This window comes from Mya arenaria, chromosome 14, assembly GCF_026914265.1.
Source record: "Mya arenaria isolate MELC-2E11 chromosome 14, ASM2691426v1".
Classification (NCBI taxonomy): domain Eukaryota; kingdom Metazoa; phylum Mollusca; class Bivalvia; order Myida; family Myidae; genus Mya; species Mya arenaria.
Genome location: NC_069135.1, coordinates 37,462,486 through 37,489,396, shown reverse-complemented (window position 1 = coordinate 37,489,396; position 26,911 = coordinate 37,462,486). Strand labels below are relative to the sequence as shown.

At 37.4% G+C, this 26,911-nt stretch overlaps 2 protein-coding genes across 2 annotated transcripts; one reads left to right on the top strand and one right to left on the bottom strand.

Moving 5' to 3' along the window:
- Positions 1-4,952: 4,952 nt before the first annotated feature.
- LOC128216073 (uncharacterized) lies at positions 4,953-8,865 on the bottom strand. The gene is made up of 2 exons (XM_052922665.1): positions 8,711-8,865; positions 4,953-6,336 (listed from the first exon to the last, which is right to left on the bottom strand). The coding sequence occupies exons 1-2, from the start codon at positions 8,863-8,865 to the stop codon at positions 4,953-4,955; spliced, it is 1,539 nt and encodes a 512-aa protein (XP_052778625.1).
- Positions 8,866-16,253: 7,388 nt separating this feature from the next.
- On the top strand, positions 16,254-20,383 carry LOC128216512 (uncharacterized). Its single transcript, XM_052923096.1, has 3 exons — positions 16,254-16,701; positions 17,083-17,387; positions 18,219-20,383. Exons 1-3 carry the CDS (start codon positions 16,639-16,641, stop codon positions 19,600-19,602), a joined length of 1,752 nt encoding a protein of 583 aa, XP_052779056.1. The 5' UTR covers positions 16,254-16,638; the 3' UTR covers positions 19,603-20,383.
- The last annotated feature ends 6,528 nt before the right edge of the window (positions 20,384-26,911 follow it).

Here is a 26,911-nt window from a genome sequence, read left to right as displayed (position 1 = left end):
AACGAAGATTATTGAACGTATGTCATACTGATGACGTTTATTTCCTAATTTGCGACGTTCTTGAAATGCGCTATATTACACGTTTGGCACAGGCGATGTCATTTGGTAATTTCAGCGTTGACAGTGAAAGGGTTAAGCCAGAGAATGACAAATACAGTTACCTGTAACTTAAGTTGATTTCTAAAAAAAATCAAAGTCAAATTCAAATATATTTATTAGTATTTTTGAAATCAAAGTATATTTGTTTCCAATAATTTCAATAAAAAATGATTTTTGGAAAATTCGTTTTTATTACCTATGACTAAAGAGATTCTAAAATAAGAAGAGTGACTTAAGTTAGGAAATGACTGAGGAAGTTTTATGAATACCGCCCCAGGGGTGATATTCATACTGGTCTTAAATAGATCTTAGAACGATGTAGCTAATCGGATTGCTCGGTTTAAATAACGAACATATACATATATACACATATACAGTTAAAATAACATAAATGAAATTAAAGTTTGAATTTATCAAGAATCAATCTTCAAAAAAAATAAAATAATTATACATTGAAATGGTATAATCCAACATACTTCCTAAAATCATGTGTCTCTTCCTGAAATCATTTGTCTCTTCCTGAAATAATGAGTCCCCTACTTTAATCATGTGTCCATTCCTGAAAGCATGTGTCTCTTCCTGAAATAATGAGTCCCCTACTGAAATCATGTGTCCCCTAATGAAATCATGTGTCTCTTCCTGAAATCTAAAGTTCCCTCCTGAAATCATGTGTCCCCTTCTGAAATCATGTGTCTCTTCCTGAAATCATGTGTCCCCTCCAGAAAGCATATGTCTCTTCTTGAAATCATGTGTCCTCTCCTGAAATCGTGTGCCCCCTCATTTAATCATGTGTCCATTCTTGAAAGCATGTGTCTTCTCAAAAAATCATTTCTCTATTCCTGAGATCAAGTGTTCCTTCCTGAAATCATGTACCATGTGTCCCTTTCTAAAATCAAAGGTTTCTTCCTAAAAGCATTTGTTACTTTCAAAAACTATGACTTCCCTCCTGTCATAATGTGTCCCTTCCTGAAATCATGTGTCCCCTCCTGTATTCATGTGTCCCCTTCTGAAATCATATGTCCTCTCCTGAAAGCAGGTGTACCCTCCTGAAATCATGTTTCCTCTACTGAAATCCTGTGTCCCCTCCTGTAATCACGTGTCCCTTCCTGAAATCATGTATCCCCTCCTGTAATCATGTGTCTCTTCCTGAAATCATGTGCCCCTCCTGAAATCATATGTCTATTCCTGAAATCATGTGTCCCCTCCTAAAATCATTTGTCCCTTCCTGAAACCATGAGTTCCCTCCTGAAATCACGTGTCCTCTCCTGAAATCACGTGTCTCTTCCTGAAACCACGTGTCCCCTCCTGAAATCACATCTGTCCATTCCTGATATCATAAGTTTCCTCCTGAAATCATGTATCCTCTCCTAAAAGTATGTGCCTTTTCCTGAAATCATGTGTCCCCTACTGAAATTATGTGTCTCTTCCTGAAATCACGTGTCTCCTCCTGAAATCATATGTCACCTCCTGAAATCATGTGTCTCTTCCTGAAATCATGTGGTCCCGTACCGAAATCATGTGTCTCTTCCTGAAATCATGTTTCTCCTCCTGAAATCATGTGTCCCTTCCTGAAATCATGTGTCCCCTCCTAAAGTCATTTTTCTTTGTCTGAATTCAAGTGTTCCTTTCTGAAATTATGTCCCATGTGACCCTTTCTAAAATCAAGTGTTTATTCCTAAAAGCATTTGTTACTTTTAGAAACTATGACTTTCCTCCTGTCATAATGCTTCTCTTACTGAAAGCATGTGCCCTTTCCTGAAAGCATGTGTCCCTTCTTGAAATCATGTGTCTGTTTCTGAAAGCAGGTATCTTTTCCTGTAAGCATGTGTCCCCTCCTGAAAGCAGGTGTCCCTTCCTGAAATCATGTGTCTCTTCCTGAAATCTTGTTTCTGTTTCTGAAATCATCTGTCTCTTCCTGAAATTATGTGTACGTTTCTGTAATCATCTGCCTTTTCCTAAAATCATGTGTCCGTTTCTAAAATCATGAGTCTCTTCCTGAAATCATGTGTCCTTTCCTGAAATCATCTGTCTTTTTCTGAAATTAATTGTCCCTTCCTGAAATTAGGTGTCCCTTCCTGAAATCATGTGTCTCTTCCTGAAATCAGGTGTCCCTTCCTGAAATCATGTGTCCTCTCCTGAAATCAGGTGTCCCTTCCTGAAATCAGGTGTCCCTTCCTGAAATCATGTGTCCCTTCCCGAAATCATGTCTCTCTACCTTGAACCATATGTCCTTTCCTGAAATAATATATCCCTTCCTGAAAGCAGGTGTCCCTTCCTGAAAGCATGTGCCCCTTCCTGAAAGCAAATATTTCTTCCTGAAATCAGGTGTCCTTCATTTAACTATTATTCCCCTATTGAATAAGATTTATCTTACTAAAATCATATGCCCCTCCCTGAAATCAGATCTCCCTACCTGATATCACGGCCAGGAAACAGCGTTTTATGTAGGTATCATTTAAAGTGAAGCTTTACAGTGTACAGAACGAATTATATATAAGCATAAGACGTATCAAACATAATATTACAACTAAGCTTTTTGGATGTTAAAAAATAATTATAAATTATAGAAACACTGGCCAGCTTCTGTTTTAGGTTGTTCGGTTAGCGCAGTGGTTAGCCTATGTTAGCCCTTCTCACCGAAGCGACTCGGGTTTGATTCCCGGCCTGGGCGCATGTGAGTTTGGCGTGTGGTCACTAATACGGACAAGTAGGTTTCTTCCGAGTAAGCCGGTTTCTCCCGCAACACAAGACCACACTCTCGTGTACCACTGTGCCAACGAGAGTGATTAATATAATGTTGTAATATGTTAAAATTAAATTAAGCTTGTGTACGGTTTCAGCTGAAGTAAATAAAAAAAAAACATAACTGAAGTAACTATATTCAGTAAATGAATCGTTTCTTGGAGTTGTTCAATCACAAGAAGCTGTAAGTAAACTCTACATAATTTAACAATAAATTATCTATCTTCAATAAAGGAATAATTTCTTGTAAGTTGTTCAATTACTTTTCGCTTTAAATAAACACTACACTATCTAAAACAAATAATGATCTATCTTCAGCAAAAGAAAAGTTTCATTTTTAACAACATTATTATTCAAAACATATTAAGTTTGCAACTGTCATATCTTGATGTTTGAGTTGTCACCATTTTACTCGTTTTGTTTAACAAAACTACTTGCATGGTTCATACTGGACTGAGATGCGCCTACCACATCAGTGTATCAGCAGTCGCAGTCTAGCTGAAACTGACGATTTTATATGTTGGATGAAGATCTTAATCTTTTCGAGACTGTCAGTGTAACACGTGAGATGTAAGTATCAGTCCAACGGAGACTTGCGACGTAACACGTTAGATGTACGTCCTAGTGCAACGGAGACTGTAGATGTAACACGTGAGATGTAAGTCCCAGTGCAACGGAGACTGTAGATGTAACACGTGAGATGTAAGTCCCAGTGCAACGGAGACTGTAGATGTAACACATGAGATGTAAGTCCCAGTGCAACGGAGACTGTAGATGTAACACGTCAGATTTAAGTCCCAGTCCAACGGAGACTGGCGATGTAACACGTGAGATGTAAGTCCTAGTGCAACGGAGACTGGCGATGTAACACGTGAGATGTAAGTCCCAGTGCAACGGAGACTGGCGATGTAACACATGAGATGTAAGTATTAGTGCAACGGAGACTGTAGATGATAACCGTGGGATGTAAGTCTCAAACGTACAGAGATTGTCGATGCTACACATGTGATGAAAACCTCAATCTAACCGAGATTGTCGATATTAAACGTGGGCAATACGTCTCAAACTAACCGAGACTGTCCATGTACCACGTATGATGTAAGTCCCTAACTAACCTAGACTGTCGATGTTAACCGTGGGGTGTAAGTCTCAAACAAAGCGAGACTGTCGATGTATCACGTGTGATGTAAGTCTCAATAAAACCAATCTAACAATATTAAACGCGGGCAATATGTCTCAAACTAACCGAGATTGTCGATGCTACATATGTGATATAAGTCTCAATCTAACCGAGACTGTCGGTGTTAAACGTTGGCAATACGTCTCAAACTGACCAAGACTGTCGATGTTACACGTATGATGTACGTCTCAATCTAACTGAGATTGTTGATGGTAAACGTGGGATGTAAGTCTCAATTTAACGGAGGATGTCGATGTAACACGTTAGTTGTAGTTAGTTAGTCTCAATCAAACCGGTCGGTCATATTATACTAGAATGTGAGATGTAAGTCCCATTCTAATTAAGACTGTTCAAGTTTAACCTGATATGTAAGTCTTATTCCAATTGAGACTGTTGATGGAAAATGTATGATGTGTCAATCTAACCGTGACTGTCGATATAATTAAAGATATTTAAGACTCAATCTAACCGTGACTGTCGATGTTACACGTGAGATGTCAGTCTCAATATTACCAAAACTTTCGATGTTATACGTGAGATGTAAGTTTCAATCTAACCTTGTCTGCCGATGTTTTACGTGAGATGTAAGTCTCAACCTCACCAAGACTGTCGATGTTATACGTGATATGTATGTTGTGCTTTTGGTTTGTGTTCTTGAGAATATGTCCTTCAAAATTAATTTCAGTATACGTATGAAATCTAGTATGCATTTTTCAAAAGATGATTTTCTGATCGTTCACGTGAACCATTTCTCCGACATTGAATACAGAGATTGTTTTATTATTTTTTATTGCAATTCATCTGTGTGCATATTATGCAAGTAAATCATCATTTTATATTTAAATTGAATAAGTCAATATGACGGTGTGCTATATATATATATACACGAAAATTGAACAGTCTACATTCATCAAATAGAACATTTTTAGTTTTAATTTAACTTGATAACAAGAAGTATGTCTTTCCCTCCACCAACAATCAGAGAGGAAGTGCGGCTGCTTAAAAATAAATCATTCGGTGAGTCCAGTCCGTCTTCTTTCCTTGCCAGGGTGGCCAACTTCTTCTTTCCGTCTTTGTCAACCTGCAGCACTGCATCGTAGTAGCACCAGCAGACGAACACGTGTCCAGCAGGTGTCACGTGTACTCCGGTAGGTTCTTCCATGTCAGGGTCAGTGAGTAAGGCCAGCTTTTTACCCTTCTTGTCTAGGGTAATCAGTTGATGTTTACTGTTGTTTGTCATGTAGATTGTCTTCCCGTCGTTACTGATGGCACATTTTTTCACCGTCCATTCCCCAGACTTGTCCGTGTAGAGCCTCTTCACCTTCTTTCCCAACATCGTGTAGACGAACAGGGCGTTACCGGAGCCGATGTAAAGCTGGTCACCATGATATGCTACGGCAGAACATGGATGGGTGAAGCTTAACTTCGTCGTAGTAACGAATCTCCCTATCGTAGCATTAATGAAATAAAGTCCTCGTCTATCAGTATAAGTACAGTTAACACAAACGGCCACTTTATTTCCGTCAATGTGGCACACGTCACAAGGATAACCCGGGACATTACAGTGGTCGATCACCCTGTACTCCTTGTCCAAGAGCTTCACTTTACAATTATACATGTCTGCTATGACACAATCTCCACTAGGCAGTTCACATACGCCACTGATATAACATTGAAATTGGTCATTACTCATCTTCACGTTGTACTCCTTGTACTCTGCAACACTGAAGACGTGGTTTGGATCGGAAAGGAGATCTTCTCGCTGTTTGGTCATAACAGTTTGTTCTTCAACCGCTCCAAAGGTCTTTACTGAAGATAAAAGTTCTTCGATAAGATTAATGGCTTGAAATGTTACATTGTAACACTCAATGACTGATATGCCACGAAGATGATCGCTTGCTTGTGAAATCATATCCTGGCTCTTTCTGTACGCAATATATGATTTTGACTCGCTTGATTTTAATTTTGTTTGAAAAGCGGCAATCATGCTTTGCAGTTCGATAGTCATTTTATCACAAGTTTCGATATCTTTCTCTATATTTTTTTCAAATTTAGCTATTATTCCGTCCAAGTCCTGTAAAGTTGCCTTCTCAATCTTGTCAAGGATTTCGTTGATCTTTTTACGTATGGTTTTTAATTCATCAGAAAAGGCTGCCCGCGTCTTTTTCAGAGATGTCGTATTCTTCATTCTTGCTTCTTTCATCAGCTCGAATTGCTTTTCAAGTTCAACTATCTTCTTTTGAATTTGTTGAAACTCAATATTTCTCTGAAAACCTTTTGCTACATCTGGAATGGGATGGATTTTGGAGCAATGTCTGAAACAAAGAAGTTGTGAAACAGTTGTAATCAGATCTGCATAAACTGAATATGACCTTGCTTGTGTGGGACAATGTTATAGAAAATCATTAAAAAATATGACGCAATTACGTATAGATTAGTTACCGTTTTGTGTCTTAAAGGCGCACAATATAGGTTGACGCAATAACGTATAGATTAGTTACCGTTTTGTGTCTTAAAGGCGCACAATATAGGTTGACGCAATTACGTATAGATTAGTCACCGTTTTGTGTCTTAAAGGCGCACAATATAGGTTGACGCAATAACGTATAGATTAGTCACCGTTCTGTGTCTTAAAGGCGCACAATATAGGTTGACGCAATTACGTATAGATTAGTCACCGTTTTGTGTCTTAAAGGCGCACAATATAGGTTGACGCAATAACGTATAGATTAGTCACCGTTCTGTGTCTTAAAGGCGCACAATATAGGTTGAGGCAATAACGTATAGATTAGTTACCGTTTTGTGTTTTAAAGGCGCACAATATAGGTTGATGCAATTACGTATAGATTAGTTACCGTTCTGTGTCTTAAAGGCGCACAATATAGGTTGACGCAATTACGTATAGATTAGTCACCGTTTTGTGTCTTAAAGGCGCACAATATAGGTTGACGCAATAACGTATAGATTAGTCACCGTTCTGTGTCTTAAAGGCGCACAATATAGGTTGACGCAATAACGTATAGATTAGTTACCGTTTTGTGTTTTAAAGGCGCACAATATAGGTTGACGCAAATTACGTATAGATTAGTTATCGTTTTGTGTCTTAAAGGCGCACAATATAGGTTGTCGCAATTACGTATAGATTAGTTACCGTTTTGTGTTTTAAAGGCGCACAATATAGGTTGAGGCAATTACGTATAGATTAGTTATCGTTTTGGGTCTTAAAGGCGCACAATATAGGTTGAGGCAATTACGTATAGATTAGTTATCGTTTTGTGTCTTAAAGGCGCACAATATAGGTTGTCGCAATTACGTATAGATTAGTTATCGTTTTGTGTCTTAAAGGCGCACAATATAGGTTGAGGCAATTACGTATAGATTAGTTACCGTTTTGTGTTTTAAAGGCGCACAATATAGGTTGAGGCAATTACGTATAGATTAGTTACCGTTTTGTGTCTTAAAGGCGCACAATATAGGTTGAGGCAATTACGTATAGATTAGTTACCGTTTTGTGTTTTAAAGGCGCACAATATAGGTTGAGGCAATTACGTATAGATTAGTTACCGCTTTGTGTCTTAAAGGCGCACAATATAGGTTGACGCAATTACGTATAGATTAGTTACCGTTTTGTGTTTTAAAGGCGCACAATATAGGTTGAGGCAATTACGTATAGATTAGTTACCGTTTTGTGTTTTAAAGGCGCACAATATAGGTTGAGGCAATTACGTATAGATTAGTTACCGTTTTGTGTTTTAAAGGCGCACAATATAGGTTGAGGCAATTACGTTTAGATTAGTTACCGTTTTGTGTCTTAAAGGCGCACAATATAGGTTGACGCAATTACGTATAGATTAGTTACCGTTTTGTGTCTTAAAGGCGCACAATATAGGTTGACGCAAATTACGTATAGATTAGTTACCGTTTTTTGTCTTAAAGGCGCACAATATAGGTTGACGCAATTACGTATAGATTAGTTACCGTTTTGTGTGTTAAAGGCGCACAATATAGTTTGATGCAAAAAATGATTTTCTTTTAGTTTTTAATGCACTATTATGATTTATTAATTTGACTTGATTGATCAAAACCAAAAAAAAAATTTGTGTACAGATTCAGTGATTTTTTTAACTGGGGAATTTGTGGCCACGTAGCTATTAATTGAAATCACCATTTGCATGTTCAAAGACTAATCTTTTTGTAAAATGGACTTATTCATAATGGCCTTTTTTGTTTTGATCATGAAAAGTCAAATCTTATGTTAAAAATAGTAATTGATAAAAACAATCAACCTATGTTGTGCGCCTTTATATTGAAGTTTTTTACCTTCAAACCTGTGGTCCAGGGCGACACACGAATAACAGCAAAGGCTCATAATATAGGTTGACGCGAAAAATGCATGATAATGTTTAACTCATTGTATATTTAAACAATCAAAACAAAAAAGGGCATATGATGTGTATACGGGAAAAAAGACATTTGTAATTTTTAAACTGGGAAATTAATGGCCACGTAGCTATTTAATGAAAAATATATAATATATAAACGCTGATATTTCTTTAGTTTACACGAATCGTAAACTTTACTTTGTTTAAAATTCAAATGAGTTTAACCTTATAATGCATAAATAATGATAAAGATATTGCATGAACCTATGTTGTGCACCTTAAACTTAAACTCATATTTCTAACATACCTGTGGTCAAAGACGACGCACACAGGACAACACAACTGGTCATGGTCACCACATTCCAGCTTCAGGGCCTCCCCGGGGTGCAACTCGCATCTCTCCAGGGCGTCCACCACACCTGGAGCAGCCTCCCATTCCTTCACGTCCTTCCGGCCGAGCATCGCATGCTTCTGATATAATTCGCTATGTTTTGAAACACAGTTTTGGCAGTAATATTTTGTGCATTCAGTACAATAATGGTGAGCTTCTGTGTTAAATCCGTTCTCTTCACACGGAGAGCAGGAAAAATTGTGTATGAAGTCACAGCCCCTCTGAAGTGATGATTTAAAATTTAAAGTCATATTTAATATTTTACCGAATATTTAACGCAACGCCCCTTTGTCCATTTTGTATCTATCTGATCCCATGATGGTTTGACCTAGCTTTAACTACTGATAATATGGTTTTAATTTATTAATAGTATAGCTCATTTGTCGTTGTATTATCAATGTTATCATAAATTATAATCACCATATTTATTTACATGTGTATATAATTATCGTATAAGATATATCAACAATAACATTCTATTTTCAACCTGAAATGACTTTAATAGAGGTTACATGATTTTACATACAATGGTCCGTTCGAATGCTACCGTTTTATTCCCTCCCTGGCTTACGTCTTAAAGGTCGAGTCGAGGTATATAGAATATTGGAAAACAATGTTAAAGTAACTCGCTCATGGTTTGTAAAATGCACTTTTTTAAAATTACGAAATAAAGTGTGGCAAGATTGTTAAAACAAAAATACCAAAAGCTGAAACCTTTCAGCAAATGTTGATATGTGCTCAAAAATCGTCTTTTTCTTTAACGTTAATAACGTGATTGAAAATTAATAACGGCTGCAGTGTTGCGTGGTTGGTTGATTGACATTATCACGTGATGTTATCAATTAATCCTTAAGGGGCCAATATATCCACTACTATTGTTAAAGTCCAGGTGGCCGTGTGGAGTAGCCGCCTGTTTTCTTTGTTGTTTTTCTTGACTATTCTGGCGTGGCTTTGAACCCCAATAAAACCAAAATACTTTTTATGTTAGAACTGCATTTGTTCTGCAATTTCCATATCAAAGAATAAAATAATCATAAAATAAGTGTTGGGAAAATTCATTTTTGGTCCAAAAACATGAGCGAGTCACTTTAAAGGACACACATTGGTATATCTCTAATAGATCAGCGAGCTAGTGTTGTCTTTTAAGATGTAGACTCTGGGATAACTCAATCATATTACCATCCGCGGATCATTCATAAATAGACCATCATTTCAAATACCAATCAAGATTTTCACGAAACCTCTACAGACTAGGTTTTTTGGTTGTCGCAGTGGTTAGTACACTCATTCTAACCAAGGCGACCCGGGTTTGATTCGCGGCCTGGGCGCATGTGAGTTTGGTTAGTTTGGTCACCAAGCCGTAGTAGTGGGTTTTCTCTGGGTACTCCAGTTTCCTCCACATCACAATCCCACACTCTCGCGCAATATCGTGCCGACGAGAGTGACTTACTATAAACTATCATAGCTTTCTTCACAAGTGTTGTAAAATATATAACGTTTAAACTGACTACTTTTTTCTAGATTGTTGGAAAAGGCAATACTAGCGAGCAATAATCCTGCTCTTGAACCCCTATGCCAGAGGGTAGTTGTGGCCTAAAGTCGCTGACAAGAAGCCTGTCCGAGAGTGTATTTTTCTCAAAAATAACATTTTGACCTCTAAAATGACCTTGATCTTGAAAATATAACATGTAAATAAACTTGAATCTGAACAGTAGTGAGTGTATGTATATATTTAAAAGTGATTTGGTTTTAATATTTACTTTTAAAATATCTTACAACGTATTATTTGATTATTTATCATATTAACAATTATGGCGACCATTTTGAACGCCATTTTGAATTAAGCAATTTTGCAAGAGCCGCCATGTGGTCAAAAGGCACTTTTCATATACAGAAGACATTCTCCTAACACAATATAACAATATTTTTTGTATAACATGCCGGACACTTTTTCTCAAAAATGAGGACTTGGAACCCGGACTACCTGTACCATGAAACACTCCTACCACTTCTATCTTCCTCCTCCCATGTCAACCTTCCCTATTCTATAAAACACTCCAACCACTTCAAACTTCCTCCTCCCATGTCAGCCTTCCCTATTCTATGAAACACTTCTCCCCGTTCAACCTTTCTCATCCCACCTCTCGTGTCAACTTCCCTACTCCATGAACCACTCATACCTCTTAAACCTTTCTCGTCAAACCCCTTGTATCAATCATCTCTATTCTATGCACCATTGCAAATTACGCTCTGACTCCTCAAAACAGTGGGTATAGTCAATATTTACGGTTCCTGATCAACGTCGTTACTATATTACGCATACAATTATGGAATGCCCATTGGCAATTTAACAGTGGTGCGGTCATAGTATATGTAAGGTGGTACGTCATGTGGCGGTCCATCGTGCTTCTCGGTTTTTTTTATTTAAAAATGGTTACATGTTGGAACAGTATTTTCATGCATAATCTAGAGGGATATTTATATAAAAGTGAGAAGTCTTGCAGCACTATGTGTTGTCCACCACGCTCGAGTAGTTTTGGTATTTCCTGAGTAGTGTCAAGAACATCGCTTATCGTTTTTGACTGTCACACAGCGTCACCAAAAAAGGTTTTAGCATGTGCCCATAACAATGTGTGTACATATCTCTTGGTTCTCTATCCCTTATATGTGTAGCAACGCATTTCTTCATCCGTTCATTCATTTATCGAACGTTCGTTCATTCGGGTGCCGGATCAGATTGCCATTGGAGCGGCAGAGGGCAGTTATGGGGTTACCAATCCTAAATGGCGTTTTCTGGTTAAATTCTTAAAAATATAGGCAGTATGTTTTTTAATTATGTTACACATTATATTGCCTTTATGCATCGTGTACATAACTGTCCACTTCATCTATGAGCCAGGTATATTGTTTGTAGCTTACGAAGAAGTTATAATTTTCAACAAGAGTTGGTCTTTGTTGACATTTTCGCCGGGCGAACATTCTTCACTTGTTTCATACTACAGTATAGGGTATTTTTTAATTGTGTCAAATTTAATTTTATGTGTAAGGCAATGTATTATTTACTGATGATATACATGTTCAAGTATGTGTAAAATATGATTTTGGCTAGATGAACTGATTTAGTATGACTTTTATGAGCCGTTGTCATCAAGCCACTGTGCTTTTTGAATGAAATAATGGTGTAAATTTAAGGAATGAATTGCGGGGTTAATGTCATTTTCGGGGATATGAACGCAATTGGGCTGGTCAAAGTACGCGTGGAGTCCTTCGGACCACACACATTTTGACCAGCCCAATTGCGTTCATACCCCGATAATGACATTATCCCCGCAATTCTTTCCTTAATCAAAGTATATAAAGTGATACAGTGGCCTATCTAATTCTATAACCTTAATATGTTGTTTATGCTATATTGCTGAATGCTGAGATAACATGGTACACATGAGGTTACTTAGTGCTCAGGAGGTTACTTGATGTACATGAGGTCACTTGGTACACATGAGGTCACTTTGATTCCCTTTATGTTACTTTGTACATATGAGGTTATTGCGCATGCGTGTGAATGAAGATTCTGGGTATACATGTGGTTACTTGGTGTTGATGAGTTTACTGGGTGTACATGAGGTAACAAGGTGCTTTCGTGGCTGCTTGGTGTACATGAGATTACTTGGTACACATGAGATTACTTGATGTACATGAACTTACTTGGTAAGCATGAGGTGGATTAGTACGCTTTTGTTGTTAAGGATTAGTACACACGTGGAACTTTCTTCCGAAATACTTATGTTTGGAGTCGTGAAACCACTACAACTGAATGTTATTTGTCGTGCAAATCGGCCAATTCACAGTACAATTTTTTAAAAACAATATTTAGTGTTGTGTGACCCCATCTACTCGGTGTTATTCGGAACATCCGCCCATTTTCTATAGAAAACAACCTCGGATGTATATGGACGGTTTAAATTGTTAAAAAAAACTTTTTAACAACATTTAACTACGCTGCAAGCAGATCGCGTAGTAATTTCAATTGAACAGGAAACCTTAATGACTTTACAGTTGGATTCCAAATTATAAATGCCACTAGCGGATCCATCCCCCTTTCCAACTGCCCAAGTTTAACTTATTTCGATATAGGAGAACAAAATAATGTAATACGCTCAAAGTGCACCATTTCGGACTGAAAATTGTTAAAGTTCGCGGAGTAACCCCAAACACCCGTGCCAACACTTTAAAACAAATAAATTTCGGTTCTGAGAGAGGGTTGCAAGTCAAAAGGTTATGCCCCTAAGTTACGCACCCTCAGACATCAAATCCTGGATCCGCCCCTGAATGTCAGTATACACTTAACGCCCGGCAATCAAGTTGAACTTACAAAATGCATATTAAAACACAGCACTTGAAACTATTATTTAAAACTTCACAAACTTTTCTACGGATGTACTGGCAATAATAATTATTATAAAGTGATTCAGTGGCCTATCTAATCCTATAACCTTAATATGTTGTTTATGCTATATTGCTGAATGCTGAGATAACATGGTACACATGAGGTTACTTAGTGCTCAGGAGGTTACTTGATGTACATGAGGTCACTTGGTACACACGAGGTCACTTTGATTCCCTTTATGTTACTTTGTACATATGAGGTTATTGCGCATGCGTGTGAATGAAGATTCTTGGTGTACATGAGGTTGCTTAGTGTACATGAGATTACTTGGTACAGTCCATAAAATTAGTTGGTGAACATGAGGTTATTAAGTACACATGAGGTTACATAGTACAAATGTGGTTGATTGGTAAACATGAGGTTACTTGATGCTCATGATGTTACTTGGTACGTATGAGGTTACTGCGCATGCGTGTGTGTATGAGGTCACTTGTTGTACATGAGATTTCCTGGTGTACATGAGTTTACTTCGTGTCCATTAGGTTACTTGGTGTTCATGACATTACGTGGTGTACATGTGGTAACATGTAGGACATGAGGTTCATTGGTTTACATAAAGTTACTTGGTGTTTATGATTTACAGGGTGAACATGAGGTTACTTGTTGTTTATGTGGTTATTTGGTAACACGAGGTTACTTTGTTAACACGAGGTGTGTTTACATGAGGTTACTAGGTGTACATGAGGTTACTTGGTGTACATGAGGTTACTTTGTGTATATAAGGTAACTTAGTACACATAAGGTTATATATTGTACATGAGATTACTTGGTGTTCATAAGGTAACTTGTAGGACATGAGGTTATTTGGTGCACCTGCGTTTACATGGTTTACATGAGGTCCAATCGTTTACATGAGGTTACTGGGTGTACATGAGGTTACTTGATGTACGTGAGGTTACTTGGTGCACTTGAGGTTAGTGGGTGTACATGAGGATACTGCGTGTACATGAGGTTACTTGGTGTACATGAGGTTACTCGGTATACATGAGGTTACTGTGTATACATGAGTTTACTTGGTTTACATGAGGTTACTTGTAAGACATGAGGATACTGTGTGTACATGAGGTTACTTGGTGTACATAAGGTTACTTGGTGTACATGAGGTAACTTGTATGACATAAGGTTACTTGGTTTACATAAAGTTACTTCATGTTTATGATCTACAGGGTGAACATGAGGTTACTTGTTGTTTATGTGGTTATTTGGTGAACACGAGGTAACTTTGTTAACACGAGGTGTGTTTATAAAGTTACTTGGTGTACATGTGGTTATTTTGGTGTACATGAGGTTACTTAGTGCACCTGCGGTTACTCGGTTTACATTAGGTTACATCGTTTACATGATGTTACTTGGTGTACATGAGGTTACTTGGTGTACATGAGGTTACTGGGTGTACATGAGGATATTGGGTGTACATGAGGTTTTTTGGTGTACATGAGGTTACTGGGTGTACATGAGGTTACTGGGTGTACATGAGTTTACTGGGTGCACATGAGGATACTAGGTGTACATGAGTTTACTGGGTGTACATGCGGATACTAATTGTACATGAGTTTACTGGGTGTACATGAGGATACTGGGTGTACATGAGGTTACTGGGTGCACATGAGGTTACTTAGTGTTGTTGAGTTTACTGGGTGTACATGAGGTCACTGGGTGTACATGAGGATACTGGTTGTACATGGGTTTACTGGGTGTACATGAGGATACTGGGTGTACATAAGTTAACTGGGTGTACATGAGGATACTGGGTGTACATGAGGTTACTTGGTGTACATAAGGATACTGGGTGTACATGAGTTTACTGGGTGTACATGAGGATACTGGTTGTACATGAGTTTATTGGGTGTACATGAGGATACTGGGTGTACATAAGTCAACTGGGTGTACATGAGGATACTGGGTGTACAGGAGTTTACTTGGTGTACATTAGGATACTGGGTGTACATGAGTTTACTGGGTGTACATGAGGATACTGGGTGTACATGAATTTACTGGTCGTACATGAGGATACTTGGTGTACATGAGGATACTGGGTATACATGAGGTTACTTGGTGTTGATGAGTTTACTGGGTGTACATGAGGTAACGAGGTGCTTTCGTGGCTGCTTGGTGTACATGAGATTACTTGGTACACATGAGATTACTTGATGTACATGAACTTACTTGGTAAGCATGAGGTGGATTAGTACGCTTTTGTTGTTAAGGATTAGTACACACGTGGAACTTTCTTCCGAAATACTTATGTTTGGAGTCGTGAAACCACTACAACTGAATGTTATTTGTCGTGCAAATCGGCCAATTCACAGTACAATTTTTAAAAACAATATTTAGTGTTGTGTGACCCCATCTACTCGGTGTTATTCGGAACATCCGCCCATTTTCTATAGAAAACAACCTCGGATGAATATGGACGGTTTAAATTGTTAAAAAAAAACTTTTTAACAATATTTAACTACGCTGCAAGCAGATCGCGTAGTAATTTCAGTTGAACAGGAAACCTTAATGACTTTACAGTTGGATTCCAAATTATAAATGCCACTAGCGGATCCATTCCCCCCCCCCCTTTCCAACTATCCAAGTTTAACTTTATTTCGATATAGGAGAACAAAATAATGTAATACGCTCAAAGTGCACCATTTCGGACTGAAAATTGTTAAAGTTCGCGGAGTAACCCCAAACACCCGTGACAACACTTTAAAACAAATAAATTTCGGTTCTGAGAGAGGGTTGCAAGTCAAAAGGTTATGCCCCTAAGTTACGCACCCTCAGACATCAAATCCTGGATCCGCCCCTGAATGTCATTATACACTTAACGCCCGGCAATCAATTTGAACTTACAAAATGCATATTAAAACACAGCACTTGAAACTATTATTTAAAACTTCACAAACTTTTCTACGGATGTACTGGCATACAAACGAGGTTTATTTCGATGGAAAATGGCCGAGTAATTCCGAATGGCTCGGGATGAGCAATCGTTACACTTAGGCAGTCTTCGGCAAGCTCGGGATATACTTATTTCGTTGGGCATTCCGAGTGTAGGAACGCCTACTAAACCCGAAGTCGTGAACTTCTATTGAAAGTAATACGGGATACAATCTCGGCATGTTTAAAATGTGTCTAGATTTGGAGAAAAATATTGTTAATTAAGCAAGGTTGTAACAAGGCTTATCATTGGGATATTGTGTAATAGTGTAACGTTGGTCGGAATTTGTAGTTTCTTCGTTTCAGTACAAAACAATTACTTCCTTGTAACCAAATATATTTCATTTAGTTCGTGGATCTTTTTAAACTCAAGAGAGAAAATGGAATATAATTTTGAATCATTAATATCTTCCCATAAATGGTGTTGGAGTTCGAGAGGATCTAGAACTCAGTGTTATTGTTCGTGGAAATGGGTCAATACGCTATAAAATATACAGGAAAAGTACTTCCTACAACTATTCGGCAAACTCCGGTAAGCTCGAAATAGACAATCGTTACAGCTCGGCAGTCTTCTGTAAACCCGGGGTCATGGAAAGACCCACTTGACAGTCATAACATTTCGAAATGTTGACACAGGAATAAAATACGGCATATTAAAAACATTTTTTTTAATTTGAAAATGATTGTAAATTTTGTACGGTTTTACTACGCTTATCATTTTGATATCGTGTTTTATGTCAGTGTTAAGTTGATCGGAATATTGGTTTTCTTTGGTTTTCTTTGTATCATCTCAGTGCAAAATAATTAACTTCCTAGTTTCAAAATAAACAGAAACTGACTGTTTGAACTAGTTTGTGAGTCATTTTTAAACACAAGAAAGAAAATGGCATCTAATTTCAAATCAACCATTCAGGTGGGCTGTGACTTCATCCATGATTTTACCTGCTCTCTTTGTAAAGAGAACGGATTTAACACCGAAGCTCACCATTGTTGTACTCAATGCACAAACTATTACTGCCAAAACTGTGTTTCAAAACATAACGTAGTATATAAGAAGCACGCGGTGCTCGGCCGGAAGGACGTGAAGAAATGGGAGGCTGCCCATGGAATGGTGGACGCCTTGGAAAGATGCGGGATGCACCCCGGGGAGGCACTGAAGCTGGTATGTGGTGACCATGACCAGTTGTGTTGTCCTGTGTGCGTCGCCGTGGACCACAGGTATAAAAAATATGACAAATTAAGGTGCACAACATAGGTTCATGCAATTTTATTATTATTATTATTATTATTATTATTATTATTATTATTATTATTATTATTTTATTTTTATTATTATTATTATTATTATTATTATTATTATTATTATTATTATTATTATTATTATGATTATTATTTATGCATTATAAGGTTAAACTCATTTGACTTTGAAACAAAAAAAAGCTGGCGATTTGTAAATATTAAAGAAATATCAGCCTTTATATATAATATATTTCATTTAATAGGTACGTGGCCATGAATTCCCAAGTTTAAAAATTACAAATATCTTTTTTTATCCGTATACACATCATATGCCTTTTTTGTTTTGATTGTTTGAATTTAAAATGAGTTAAACATTAGCATGCATGTTTCGCGTCAACCTATATAATGCGCCTTTGCTGTTATTCGTGCGTCGCCCTGGACCACAGGTTTGAAGGAAGAAAACGTCAATTTAAAGGCGCACAACATAGTTTGATGCAAAAATATTTTATTGTTTCTATAAATTGTTTTTGAACGTATTTGACTTTTCTTCATATAAACCGAAAAAAGAGCTTATAATTGTGTACATTTTACAAAAATATATGTATTTAATCATGCAAACATGGCGATTTCAATTAATAACTACGTGGCCACATATTCCCCAGTTAAAAAAATCACTGAATCTGTACACAAATATTATTAAATTAAAAATCATAATAATGCATTAAAATTAAAAAGAAAACCCACATAAATAAGGTAACAATTAGTTAATGCACATCTGTTTACAAATGTTTCAAAACTTCTTTGTTTCAGACAATGTTCCAAAATCCATCCTATTCCAGATGTAGCAAAAGGTATTCAGAGAATAATTGAGTTTCAACAAATTCCAAAGAAGATAGCTGAACTTGAAAAGCAATTCGAGCTAATGAAAGAAGCAAGAATGAAGAAAACGACATCTCTGAAAAATACGCGGGCAGCCATTTCTGATGAAATTAAAACTATACGTAAAAAGATCAACGAACTCCTTGATAAGATTGAGAAGACAACTTTACAGGACTTGGACGAAATATTAGCTAAACTTGAAAAAAAACTAAAGAAAGATATTGAAACTTGTGACGGAATGAATATCGAACTGCAAAACATGATTGCCGCTTTTCAAACCAAATCAAAATCAAGCGAGTCAAATTCATATATTGCGTACAGAAAGAGCCAGGATATGATTTCACAAGCAAACGATCATCTTCGTGGCATATCAGACATTGAGTGTTACAATGTAACATTTCAAGCCATTAATCTTATCGAAGAACTTTTATCTTCAATAAAGACCTTTGGAGCGATTGAAGAACAAACTGCTACGACTAAACAACGAGAAGACCCCCTTTCCGATCCAAACCACGTCTTCAGTGTTGAAGAGTACAAGGAGTACAACGTGAAGATGAGTGATGACAAATGTCAATGTGTTATCCGTGGCGTATGTGAACTGCCTAGTGGAGAGTTTGTCATAGCAGACATGCATAATTGTAAAGTGAAGCTCGTGGACAAGGAGTACAGGGTGATCGACTACTGTGATGTCCCGGAGTATCCCTGGGACGTGTGCCACATTGACGGAAATGAAGTGGCCGTTTGTATTAACAGTGTTAATTCTGATAGTCGAGGACTTTATTTCATTAATGCTACGAAAGGGAGATTCGTAACTACGAGCAAGTTAAGCTTCACCCATAGATGTTATGCCGCAGCTCATCATGGTGGCCAGCTTTACATATCCTCCGGTAACGCCCTGTACGTCTACACGATGTCGGGAAAGAAGGTGAAGAAGCTGTACGAGGGCAAGTCTGGGGGATTCACGGTGCAGACATGTGCCATCAGTAACGACGGGAAGACAATCTACATCACAAACAACAGTAAACATCAACTGATTACCCTAGACAACAAAGGCAACAAGCTGGCCTTACTCGCTGACCTTGACATGGAAGAACCTACCGGAGTACACGTGAAAGCTGCTGGACACGTGTTCGTCTGCTGCGAAGGCTCCAGCACAGTGCTGCAGGTTGACAAAGACGGGAAGAAAAAGTTGACCATACTGGCAAGGAAGAAAGACGGACTGAACGAACCGCGTGATTTATTCTTCAGCAGCCGCACTTCCTCTCTGATTGTTGGTGGAAGGAAAGACACACTTCTTGTTATCAAGTTAAATTAAAACTAAAATCTTTCAATGTTTGATTTGGTACTATCGAACAGGAATTTTCCATATTGTTGTTGCCAAGTATATTGTAGTATTGTCATACATGTATATAATTGTTTTGTTTAGACCACATGCTATAAGTAATATGATATGAATCCTAAAGCATCTTGTGAATACTCATATGTTGGACAATTTATATCCCACAAACTATGTGAAAAATTATATAAATATGTTTTATTTGATGAATGTAGACTGTTCAATTTTCGTGTGTGTATATATATATAATCACCATTATATTCAAATTTTAATAATAAAGTCAATATGACGGTGTAATAAAACAATCTCTTAATTCAATGTCGGAGATAGGGTTCACGTAAACGATCAGAAAATCATCTTTTGAAAAATGCATACTCGATTTCAAACGTATACTGAACTTAATTTTGAAGAATAGATTCTCAAGAACGCAAACAAAAATCACAACATACATATCACTTATAACATCGACAGTCTCGGTTAGATTGAGACTTACATCTCACGTTTTACATAGACAGTCTCGGTTAGTTTGAGGCTTATATCCAACGGTTAACATGGACAGTCTCCGTTGGATTGGGATTTACATCTCACGTGTTACATCGACAGTCTCGGTAAGATTATGACCCTCATCCCACTTATAAAATCGTCACTTTCAGCTAGAATGCGACTGCTGATACATTGAAATGGTAGGTGCATTTCAGTCAGTATGAATCATAACGCGAATGTTCTTGTTCAACAAAACTAGGAAAATATTGAGAACTAAAACATCAAGGTATGACAGTTACAAAATAATATGTTTAGAATAAAAGTGTTGTCAAAAATGTAACTTTTCCTTTACTGAATATAGATCATTCTTTTTTCCAGAAATTGTAGAGTTTATTTAAAGTTTAATATAATTGAACAACTTACAAGCAACTATTCCTTTACTGAAGATAAATAATTTATTGTTCAATTATATAGAGTTTAGTTACAACTACTTGTTAATGAACAACACCAAGAAACGATTCATTTACTGATTACAGATGTGTTTTATTTATAAATGAAACCGCACACAAACTTAATTTAATTTTAACATATTACAACATTATATTTATCACTCTCGTTGGCACGATGTTACGCGAGAGTTTGGTCTTATGTTTTGGTGGAAACTGCCTTACCCGGAGGAAACTACTTATTCGGCTTTGTGACCACACGCCAAACTCACATGCTCTCAGGCCGGGAATCGAGCCCGGGTCGCTCCGATGATAAGGGCAAACTTATGTTGACCACTGCGCCAATCGAACAACCTAAAACAGAAGCTGGCCAGTGTCTCTATAATCGATAACGATAATTTATCTTTGCGGTTGTGAATGCTTTAATGATTGTTTTGATGATCATAAGCTGTATATGCTTGAACAGTCGAAGCCTGATGGCTCGAACTCGCTTGGCTCGAATTCCCCATTGGCTTGAAATGGTTTTAAAGACCGATTGCTTTATATTGAACAAGTTTTAACATCGAAAGAGCTTAGTTGTAATATTATGTTTGATACGTTTAAAGCTGCACTCTCACAGATTGAACGTTTTGATAACTTTTTCTTTCTTTGTATTTGAACGAGCCAATTTTTGCGAAAATCCATTGAAACCAGTTATATAAGACTGCTGACAAAAGTTCAGATCGCACATTTTTATATATAAGTTCAAAAATTGATATATTATGCATTTTTCTTAAACTGTTCGTAACGGTTTAAGCCATAAAACATTTATTTTTGAATGAAAATATACGATCTGATTTTTTGCCAGCAATCTTTTATCATTGTTTTGCAGACATTTACGCAAAAATTTGCTCTTTCCAAGACAAAAAATTCAAAAATGGCCAATCTTCGAGATTGCAGCTTTAATGCTTATATTTCATTCTTTCTGTACACACAGGAAGGAACACCTGCTTTCAGGAAGGGACATATGATTTCAGGAAGATTAAGGACTACATCTCACGTATAACATCGAAAGTTTTGGTAAGATTCAGACTTACATCTCAAGTATAACATCGATATTCTCTGTTAGACTGAGACTGACATCTCACGCGTAACATCGACAGTCTTGGTTAGATTGACACTTACTTCTCACGTTTACCATCAACAGTCAATTGGAATGAGACTTACATGTCACATACTAGTACAATATAACAGACCAGTTTGATTTAAACTTAAAACTAACGTGTAACATCGACAGTCTCTGTTAAATTGAGACGTTGATCTCACGTTTACCATCGACAGTATTATTTTCAGGAAGGGACACATTATGACAGGAGAGAAGTCATAGATTATGAAAGTAACAGATGCTTTTATTAAGAAACATTTGATTTTAGAAAGGGACACATGGGACATGATTTCAGGAAAAGAAAAATTATTTTAGGAGGGAACACAAGATTTCAGAGAGGGACACATGACTTGAGGAAGATATACCTGTTTCCCGGATGGGACACCTGCTTCCAGGAAGAATCACATGATTTCAGGAAGAGACACATATTTTCAGGAAGGTACACAGTAAGGGACACATTTTGACAGAAGAGAGGTAATAGTTTCTGAAAGTAACAAATGCTTTTAAGAAGAAGCATTTTATTTTAGAAAGAACCACATGGGACATGATTTCAGGAAGGAACACATGATTATAGGGGAAAATATTCAGGAGGGGACTCATGATTTCAGGAAGGGACACATGATTTCAGGAAGAGACACATGATTTCAGGAAGAGACACATGGTTTAAGGAAGGGACACCTGATTACAGGAAGAGAAATATGATTTCAGGAGTGGACTCATAATTACAGGAAGGGGCAGATGATTTCATGAAGAGACATATGATTTCAGAAAGGAACTCCTGATTTCATAAAGATACACATGATTTCAGGAAGGGACAGATACTTTCAGGAAGAGACACATGATTTCATGAAAAGACATATGATTTCAGGAAAATACACTTGATTTCAGGAGGAGACTCATGGTTTCAGAAAGAGACATATGATTTCATGAAGGGACTCATGATTTTTAGAAGAGACACATGATTTCAGGTAGGCACACATGATTTCAGGAGGGGACTAATGATTTCAGGAAGGGAGACACATGATTTCAGGAGGAGACACATGATTTCAGGAGGAGACACATGATTTCAGGAGGAGACACATGATTTCAGGTAGAGACACATGATTACATGAGGGAACACATGATTGAAGGAGGGGACTCATGATTTCAGGAGGAGTCACATGATTACAGGAGGGGACACATGATTACAGGAGGTGACACATGATTTCAGGTAGAGACACATGATTACAGGAGGGAACACATGATTTCAGGAGGAGTCACATTATTACAGGAGGGGACACATGATTACCGGAGGGGACACATGATCTCAGGTAAAGACAATTGATTACAGGAGGGGACACATGATCTCAGGTAGAGACACATAATTACAGGAGGGAAAACATGATTTCAGGAGGGGACACATGATTACATGAGGGAACACATGATTGAAGGAGGGGACTCATGATTTCAGGAGGAGTCACATGATTACAGGAGGTGATACATGATTTTAGGTAGAGACGCTTGATTGCAGGAGGGAACACATGATTTCTGGTAGGTACATATGATTACAGGAGGGAACACATGATATCAGATAGAGACACATTATTACAAGAGGGGACTCATGATTTCAGGAGTCACATAATTACAAGAGGGGACACATGATTTAAGGTAGAGACACATGATTTCAGGAAGAGACACATGATTTCAGGAGGGGACTTATGGTTTTACGGAGGGGCACATGCGTTCAGCTGTTGACACATAATTTCAGGAAGGGACACATTATTTCAGGAGGGAACACATGATTTCAGGAAGGAACACATGGTCATTCTCTGCCTTAAAATAGCATACACATGTACTCACCTTACTTCACGACCCTGCTTTAGTATGTTTTACATATACATTAAAAACTGATGCACGGTTAACAACTGATAAAGTTAAATATCCGTCATTAGATTATTAAAAAGAATGGTTGCAATAATCAGTAAATATATGCGTAAATTTGACCTGTCACGTATGCATAGGCAATCCAAAAAATCACATTTAATAACAAGTACTTTGAAATTTGGAAGGTGGATTTTTTTTGTTGTTGTTGATTTCCTGTTCATAGATGAATAAAGTTTTATGTTTAATGCTTACCATTGTTTTGTTTAATATTTTCTTTTCTTTTAGATATGATCACAAGCATTATTTTGCAATTAGCGCACCGGCAGGTAAATTGATAGAGACATATTATGCGAGCGCAGTCAAAATTTGCAGACATTACAAAAGCAGTAGGTACGAAAATCAGAACACACCGTAATCCAATACCGCACTGATTGCAATTAATTGACTATATAGGCTATTTTTTGCCAATTTTGGTTAAGGTTAAATCACAATCAGAGAACATTATAATGGAAGTAGGTACGAAAATCAGAACAACCCGTCAACCTATTCCGCACGGAATTGCAATTAAGGAATTGAGCTTCAAAGAGACACGATAAAATATTTTTCTTACATTTGAATGCATTATAATCTTTCGCTCATTTGACTTTAAAAGACCAAAACCAAAAATGGCATGTGATTTGTGTACCAAAAATATAAGCGATATTTTGGCGCCTTTTTAACTTGGGATTTTGTGGCCAAGTAGCTATAAATGTCATTAGAACCAGCATATTTAAAGGAAAATATGTTTAACTATATATACTTATCATCTGTTTTTCTATCATCAAGTCAATTGAATTTAACTCAATAATACATTAAAATTACAAAAAGGTGTTTGGCATCAACCTATACTGCGAATATTTAAAGCTGCATTCTCACAAATTGACAGTTTGGGTCTTTTTATTTTATGTCTCAGAATCAGCTCATTTTGGCATCAGTGCCTTCATTCATACTCTAGTTATTAATTGGACAAACTTTTTGTGCCGAAGGTTACCGCGACCATGACCTTTGACCTCTAAAAAAACAAAAAAGGTCATCTGCTGGTCATGACAAACCAATTTTATGGACCGAAGAAACGAGCATACTCTAGTTATCAATCGGACAAGCTTTTTGTGTCCGCGACCGTGACCTTCTTCTACTGAACTCAAAATCAATATGGGTCATCTGCAGGTCAACTTTCTTGCCAAGTTTGAAGAAAGTACGACAAAGTATGTTCCGGTTACTTATCAGTTAAGCTTTTGAGTTCAATGTCAGCGGGACCGTCCCCTTTGACATTTTGTGTTGAAGGGAACCACGACCGTTGCCATCGACCTACTGACCCCTTAATCAATAGGGGCCATCCACTGGTCATTACCAACCTCCATACTAAGTTTGAGGACCTTAAGAATAAGAACACTACAGTTATCAATCGGACAAGGTATTGTCTAACGACCTACCGGCGACCGACCTACCGACCGACATACCGAGTGACCGACCGATCGGCATGTGCAATGCAATATATACCCCCGCTCCTTCAGAATGGGGCAAAAAACGAAGAACGACCAAATATATCGCATCGCTCAGCTATATATAAATCACAGGTACGTCCAGGAGTTATATTTAAAAAAATGTTTGTTGATGGTATTGTTATTATTGAAGTTTACAACTCATTATGCACCAGTCAATGGTAACCAACCCCCCCCCCCCCCAGGTCCGGGGTAAAGCGGGGACTTTGACTTCCGGTCCAAGGAACCCCGGGTAAAATCGCCGCACTGCGGGAACAAACTACTGGTAAAATAACCACCAACCCCCCGCACCCCAGGGACATCCTAGGTAAGGCCCATTCCCCACTATTGTCCGCGCAAAAACAAAACCACCGCAAAAAAACACGGCCTATTTTCCCCGCTAGCCCCGGTATAACCCCGGACTTGGCAGAGGGGGGGGGCGTGGTTAAAATTGACTGGTGCATTATGATGTATCGGAAATCTAAAGTAGTGTTGAATGTTTTTGCACAAATAAAACGTTTTGATAGATCATGGCTTTTACATGTATTATCTTTTGACTCCAATACTTCCACATTTACGTCTGCTGCATTGCAATAAGCCGAATCGTGCTCAAATGATAAAACCTCTTTCCTTTCAGTTATTTTCGGAAAATAGGTCATTGAGCTTATGTTTCTTTTAATAATATATCAAATATCTGATTCTTGTATCTTGTATCTTGACTCGCTGATCGTCACGCATATATAAGCACGGTGTATTTTCTCTTCATTGGCCTCATTTTCATTGTATATATACAACTATACTTGTTGAATGTTTAAAAAATAAATAAAATTCTATACGTTCTCTTATCTCAATGTCCTAGTTTAAGTTCTATAAAATATCAAAATAAACTTGTACCCAATATTGAACTCTCAGGGTGTCCTGTAAATTAAACCATTCGGAACAGTTCAGCTATTCACAAAGATAAGATATTTTGGCTCCAAAATTGATTTTTTATATATATTTTATAACGTTTTAATCCATAAAAAATCAAAATTTGAAATGGAAATTTGAAAATCTGCCATCTGATCTTTTGTCAATAGTCTTTCATCACAGGTTTGCAGATATTTACACATTATATCTATGTTCGCTCCAAAACAAAAAAAAAAGAAGAAAAGTTGTCAAAACGTTCAATCTGTGAGAGAACAGTTTTAACGTTTGTTAGGAGTAATTGTGCATCTTAAAGAAATATTTTGGTGACAATCTGAAGTGTTCAGTGACACAGCCAAAGAAAGACCCTAGCTTTTCAAACTTTCATAAACATAACACGCTTAAGTAGTTTATTTCAATTAGCCAATATACATACTTAAACTTGATTTTTTGACAAGTTGAAAACGTTTTATTGTACGCAAATCTTTTCAGTTTTGTTTTAATGATATTTGCTAAATGCGAAGCTAAATCCTGTTATAAGGTTTAAGGTTTAAGAAGTTTTGCGAAATTGGGGCAAAAGTTTAACTATATTATGAGTATTCAACTATAGTCGATCCCCGATGGTTCGAACTTCGAGGGACCGGCGTAAATACCTCGAGCCTTGGAAAATTCGAGCCAAACGGGAATGATAACATTCAGTTAAAGAAATCGGCCCTTAACATTCAGTTCGAGCAAACCAGGAATTCGAGCCAAGTGAGTTCGAACCAACGGGCTTCGACTGAATTTTCTCAAACCAGTTTTCTAAGGGATTCAGGAGGTGTCCAAATAAAAGGTCAATCGGACCTCCTCGGCCATCTCGGCCATACTTCGAGCCTCGGATGTGTGCCGGTGCATTTGAAGAAGTAGTTGATAATATTAATTAATTT

Coding starts and splice junctions, on each gene's coding strand:
- LOC128216073 (XM_052922665.1), bottom strand. CDS start 8,865: ATGCTCGGCCGGAAGGACGTGAAGGAATGGGAGGCTGCTCCAGGTGTG. Junction 6,337..8,710: donor TGCGTCGTCTTTGACCACAG/GTATGTTAGAAA, acceptor TCTTTGTTTCAG/ACATTGCTCCAAAATCCATC.
- LOC128216512 (XM_052923096.1), top strand. CDS start 16,639: ATGGGTCAATACGCTATAAAATATACAGGAAAAGTACTTCCTACAACT. Junction 16,702..17,082: donor CAACTATTCGGCAAACTCCG/GTAAGCTCGAAA, acceptor TCAACCATTCAG/GTGGGCTGTGACTTCATCCA. Junction 17,388..18,218: donor TGCGTCGCCGTGGACCACAG/GTATAAAAAATA, acceptor TCTTTGTTTCAG/ACAATGTTCCAAAATCCATC.